The 6201-nt window shown below is 39.0% G+C and overlaps 1 protein-coding gene across 2 annotated transcripts in view; it reads left to right on the top strand.

Annotated features, from left to right (window-relative positions):
- Positions 1–219: 219 nt before the first annotated feature.
- USP42 (ubiquitin specific peptidase 42) overlaps positions 220–6201 on the top strand; it is a 19329-nt gene continuing 13347 nt past the window's right edge. For both annotated transcript variants that reach the window (XR_002096530.1, XM_019512870.1), the window contains exons 1-9: positions 220–937; positions 1726–1926; positions 2456–2566; positions 2786–2888; positions 3052–3119; positions 3267–3337; positions 3866–3948; positions 4785–4896; positions 5702–5842. Coding sequence is in view for 1 of the 2 variants with exons in the window: in XM_019512870.1 (XP_019368415.1) it covers positions 700–937; positions 1726–1926; positions 2456–2566; positions 2786–2888; positions 3052–3119; positions 3267–3337; positions 3866–3948; positions 4785–4896; positions 5702–5842 (1128 nt within the window). In the remaining variant the exon portion in view is untranslated. The remainder of the gene's footprint in view (positions 938–1725; positions 1927–2455; positions 2567–2785; positions 2889–3051; positions 3120–3266; positions 3338–3865; positions 3949–4784; positions 4897–5701; positions 5843–6201) is intronic.

Here is a 6201-nt window from a genome sequence, read left to right as displayed (position 1 = left end):
CTTGCGGTGGCGCGGCCGCGGGTCGGGGCCGCCCACGCGCGGGGGATGCGGGGGCCCGGAGAGCGGCAGACCGCAGAGGGAACGACTGAAAACGTTCAGGCGTCCGTGGTAGCGGCGCGAGACAGGGCAGGGCGGAGAGAACAAAGTGAAGGGTACAAAAAAAACCCTCCTCCTCCTTCTCCTGAGCCAGTGGCAGCTTGGGGCCAGAAATGAAAGTAGGAAGGGAGCGGGATGGTGGCTTTTCCTTTCTCTCTGGATACGCGCCCCGTTTAAACGTGCCCAGCTCCCTCATGTATCTCCAGAGCCTCATGACTTGCCGTGGTTTTGCTGTAGGGTGCCTAGGAAAAAAGTTCTTTTGAAGTAATGTTCAGATTAGGATACAGGGCTGGTTTCCAGTGAAGGAGGAAGTGAGAACTTTGATTTTTGTCTTCCCTGGCTCTGTTGGCGAGTTGCGTCTTCCTTCGTTTTCTTTATTTCCTGTTTTAACAAAGAATCCTGGTGTTTGACATCAGGCTGAAACTAGAAGGCAATTTTTGGTGATCAGTGGCTGTAATGCAGAGTTCCTTGTTGTTGCTGACACGCGTTAGACATGAAGAAGGTCCAGTACAGCACTGGTCAGCATCCTTTTCCTTGCGGCATGCTTTGGTAACGCTTGCTTCTAGTGTCAAAACTTTCAACTTTTTGTTACAGACATGAACAATGACTATAGTTGACAAGGGATCTGACTCTTCAAACCCCATATCTGGTCAGAATCAAACTGGCAGCTCTGTGGGACCCCCTAATGAAGAGATGGACTCAGACTCTTCCAGCTGGGGCACTGTGTCATCTCTGGACGTTCCAAACCACAGAATCTCTTTGGGACCAGTACCTGGAGCTACAGATTATTCTAGTTCGCCTGTATCTGAAAAACCCAAGCCTTCAGCTCAGAAAGATCAATGTAAGTTTGTCTTGTCTTTCTTTCTCAACTTACCTTAAATATATATATATTGAAAAGCCAGCGTTTGTTTCTTCTGCAAGCCTCATCTTTGTAATTCTGACTTCTTGGGACAATCTCTGTTGGTATAAAATGGGACTAGTGTGAGCAAGTGCTGCTTTATTGTGAACTTTGTGAAACCAGTTCATATGACCGTTGCAGATGTAATTTTGACGTGTGATTAATTAATATAGAAAAGTTCTAGAGGTGTAAATAGACTATTCTTACAGAATATTTATTAAATCAGATATTTATTATTCCCTTAGAATGATCTGTTTCATCAGTGCTGCTGTTATAGCCTGTGTTATTTAAACAATAATAATAATAATAAAAATGGAAATCCCCATCAGTCTGGCTTTTTTGTGCCAGTTGCTTGCTTGCTTTAGGACCTTCTTGCATTTTATTTGCACTTACACCAAAATAAGTATAGGTTCTCTTTGTATCTTAAGGTAACAGGAGCATTTTAATTAAGGCAAATTGAATTAGCTAGAACAGGGCTTGTTAAAAGAAATTACTTCCTGGATTTCAGTAATTCTTTAATTCCTTTGACTTGTTCCCCCCTGTTGGGACATTCTGATGTTTTTAACTTTTTAACACTGAGACAGCCTTTACTAACATGAAATATTACACTGTATATTATAATTGATTCTATTCAGGCTCTTCTAGGCACTCATATATTGGATAGTATTACTTTTAACGTGATTTTAAAATTTAAATGATTTAATACCTTAAAAATGTAACTTATTTGGCAGCTGTTAACGATGGCATCGCTCCACCACAGAAGGTTCTTTTTCCAGCAGAGAAGATTTGTCTGAAGTGGCAACAATCCCATAGAGTTGGAGCTGGTCTCCAGAACCTTGGCAATACCTGTTTTCTCAACTCTATCCTGCAATGTTTGACTTACACGCCCCCTCTTGCCAATTACATGCTTTCCTATGAACACTCCAAGACATGTGAGTACTTCTAAAAAGTACGTTTCTAAAATCTGCTGGTCAGTCCTTAATGTGAAAGGAGAGCAGTGATTATGTAGAGCAGGAGTGAGTAGATGACCTGTTCTGGCTGTGAGTCAGAATGACACCCTCCATCAAAGGAAGGTGGGCATTAGGATCCTGTCACCACTGCTGCTTGTCTCTGTGGCGGCCTGGGGAGAGTACCCACAGCAAAAGCCCCTCCCATCCCCTTCCCAAAGGCCTACATGTGCAGGTTTGATCCAGAGGTTTCACGGGCCAGATCCAGTCTGGAGGCCATAGGTTACCAGCCCCTGCTATAGAGCGTGTTCTTGATTTTTCTATCCTAGAAGCCAGTTATAAGTCTCATATAGCCAGTAGGAGCACCCTATGGAATAAACCCTTTCACCTCTTCACCTCTATTGACTTAAAAAAAACACTGTGTAGACTATATCTATAGCCTCACTTTTTTTCGTGTTTTCTATAGCTGCATGTAACTTACCAGTTTGTGATGTTTTGTTCCTTCCCTTTTCAGGTCATGAGCAAGGATTCTGCATGATGTGTATAATGCAAACTCACATTAACCAAGCCCTCTCAAACTCTGGCAGTGTCATTAAACCTATGGCTGTTATCAATGATCTTCGACGTAAGTAGTTCCAAATAATTTATATGCCAACTTTGTATTTATATACTGTGCTATTGGCTTGCTTTGTTTAACCATAGTTCATGGAGCTTTTTTATAATTTAGGCTTGCGGAGAAAAGTGCACATGGGGGGGAGAGGGGGTTCTTTGTTTGTTAAATGTTTTTTTTCACTATTTTCTTGTGTGATGCATATTTTTAACTCTTTTTTTTTTAATTTGTTAGGAATAGCAAAACATTTCCGTTTTGGAAATCAGGAAGATGCGCACGAATTTCTACGTTACACTGTTGATGCTATGCAGAAAGCATGTTTAAATGGGAGCACCAAGTAAGTGTAAAACAAAATAACGTGAATATATCCTATCATTCCTACTACAGTTTCCCTGTAAATAAAAGAAAGCATGTTTTGAATTTTCAAAAGACGAGAAACTCTTAGAACGATTAATTCACTAACTTAAATCTTTTTAATTACTTGCATCATTTTTTTCCAGATTGGACAGACCTACCCAGGCTACTACACTCATCCATCAAATATTTGGAGGCTATCTTAGATCTAGAGGTACCTTTCCTAAAATTACTTCTTAGAATGGTTTTGTGCCTTTAACTGTTTTTATTAAGTAACTTCAGCTCTAGTTAATTTAAATTTATTGGTACATTACTTTAGCACAGTTGTTATATTGCATATTTGCATTTGTTTTCATTTCAGTAAAATGTTCAAACTGCAAAGGAGTTTCTGATACCTTTGAGCCATACCTTGATATTGCATTGGAGATAAAGGTAAATTATTCTGTTACTGTGATAGGAGTATTTTTAAACCTCTTCTAACTTTCCCAAAGTAAGAGTTAATTTAAAATGTGCACTCTTACAGCTGGTTCTTGCTACATAGCTCTGTGGTGGATGGAAATACACTCTGTCCTTTTTGTGGTACCTTTCATCAATGTAAACCATTTTCATGTATGTGTACTTGCCTAAAATTGGGCAAGTATTACACTAGAACTCCATTCCAAATTCTCAGGTCCACAGCTATGACAGTGCTATTATTTCCCTGTTTTGTCCTCAACAAAGATTTAATAAAGTGTTAGAGTGGGGTTCCTTCCTAAGACTTAAAAATAATGTACGTCAAAGTATGTGAATTAAGATTTTTTTTAATGGTACAATATACTCAAGATTTTTTTCTGCTTTATTCACAATATTTGCTAGTCTGCAGTAGATACGTGCTGGTACAAACTCAGCAGGTTCTACTGTAATTATGAGTGCAGAATTTTCTATGAGATCTCCAGTAACTCACTGTTTTATTATTCTTAGACTGCTCAGAGTGTAAGCAAAGCTCTAGAATTGTTTGTGAAGCCTGAACAGCTAGATGGTGAAAACTGTTACAAATGTAGCAGGTAAGATGCATTCACACATCATTAATAACATAGATTTTGGTTCTGTGTGTTGTTTGTCTTCAAAAAAGAAAAGGTGGTTTTCATTTGGCTCAGAAGCACAGTGTTAAGTAAGATATTTTGTTGTATACTGACTAGTACAAAACAAATAATCTAACCTGGGAGAGAGAAAAGACTTGGGTTAGTTTTGTTGAATGAGAAGGGCTCAGTAAGAGAGACCCTCATTGGCTCACTTACAAGTTTAGCTTTTAGGTGGTTGTCACAGAATTTATTATATGGCCTCATCTTGTGGAACAGTTGTAACAGCTGCAGACTATCTGCCTGCAGTTCTTTGTCCCATATGGGGATAGGTCCTCCTTTCTCTCAGTTTGGCTTTTACTCTTCTGCATCCTGGCAGTAAACTGAAAAAAAATCTGTTGTGCAAGCAATTTAATATAGTAAAATGTTACTGACATTTTCATAGTAAAAGAATGCTGCTGTACCTTTTTTAGTTTTTCAAGGCTATTTCTAAGGACTGACTGCTTCAGTAAGAAGTCTGCTCCTACTACTTCGGGGGTTGTTAGAAAGTACCACTTTTGTTGGTATCCCCAGGTTTTGGAGAAGTGTACACGCATATGTTCTGGACCCTTTTTTCTTTATCCAAGGGAGCTGCCGTCAGATGTTCTCTCTCTCTCTCAGCTAACCTGAAATGTTGTGTATGAATGTCTTAAGGGCAAAAACACAGCATGCAAAGAAATATTTAATTAAATGATGTAGATAAGTTACTGAGATATGAAGAACCATGACAAATGCTTAAAAATCAAAATAAGCTTAACCAATTGCCTGTGTTTCTTTCTAAGGTGTAAAAAGACAGTTCCTGCTTCAAAAAGGTTTACAATACATCGATCTTCTAATGTGCTCACCATATCTCTGAAACGATTTGCAAATTTCAGTGGTGGAAAGATTTCAAAGGTATATACAATTGTAATGCAATTTTATCTTGACATTTCCATTTTCTACCACCAAGTACTCAGGCAAAAGCTAATACCTTTGTAAAGCAAGTCAAGACTTCAGAGGGCAACAGTTATGTTGAAAAATACTTCAGTAACTTTATCTTGTTGTTTCTTGGGTAACAGCAGATTTCCAATTTCAAATAACCTTCAAATCAGTGATTGTGAACTAGGGTGCTGCAGTACTGTGGGATACCTTGAAATCTATTCAAGGGTGTCGCAGGATGCCATGTAATGTTAGCACTATTAGGTGTGCGAATATGATTAACAAGATTAACCTAGAGATTTTAAATAGGAATCCATACTGGTAAAAATAATTTGGGCTTTTGTGCTACTTCTGAGATCCTTACAGCAGAAGAATTGCTCTATTATTTTTCCATAGTCAAAATGAGCAAAAACCAAGAGCTAGCATTTTCTGAGAGGTGCCTTGGGTCTAACGAGGGGCACCTTGAATCCAGAAAGGTCAAGAATCCTTGCTTTGAACAAACAATAAACACTTGCCTATCTCTGCTGTTAGGAAATTTGTTTTCAAGAGGATGGTTCTTGAACTTCTACAGTATTATAGACTGGTCATTGGGAAAACCAGTCATTAGCAAAAGGAAACCAAAACTTCACTTTGGGGTTGGGGAGGATATACTTTTGGTCCCTCTTTCGCTTATGTTTTTTTAGAAATATTTCTACCTCCAGCATCTGAAATGTTTCCAGCTTTCTATAACTTGTAAAATATTCCAGGATTATCTGTGCTTTTCTTTTCTATTTCTGTTCAGGATGTAAAATATTCTGAGTTCCTGGATCTTCGCCCATTTATGTCCCAACAAAATGGAGAACCAGTTCTTTACACCCTGTATGCAGTCTTAGTACATACTGGTTTTAGCTGCCATGCAGGACACTACTTCGCCTACATAAAGGTAAAGATCAGCATCTTTTCTTTTCTTAACAAATTTTAAAAAAGTAAAAAACCTTCCAAACATCAGCGGTTGGGACATTAATTATTTTCTCATTCCTCTCTTCACCAGAACAGCCTTTGCTCTGAGGAAGAGAGCTGTTCTTGGAGGCGGGCGGTTTGGATGATCTGTCATGGTAGGACCCCATCCATATAAGGACACACAGAACTTCGCATACCTTTTTTGCCAACTTTCTAAAGGAAGTCCTTTTATTCCTTTCTGGATGGGGATTCTCCCAGGGGAAATCTTTCCAGGGGAGTATTAGCACTACCCAGATATCTTCATTGACAAAAAAAGTGAGTCTTCCCCACTCTGTGTTCTTT

The sequence above is a fragment of the Gavialis gangeticus genome, unplaced genomic scaffold (genome assembly GCF_001723915.1).
Source record: "Gavialis gangeticus isolate Ggan-Ray unplaced genomic scaffold, GavGan_comp1, whole genome shotgun sequence".
Taxonomy (NCBI): Eukaryota; Metazoa; Chordata; order Crocodylia; family Gavialidae; genus Gavialis; species Gavialis gangeticus.
The sequence above is the reverse complement of the archived record's forward strand: the minus strand, read 5'-3'. Positions and strand labels throughout refer to the sequence as shown.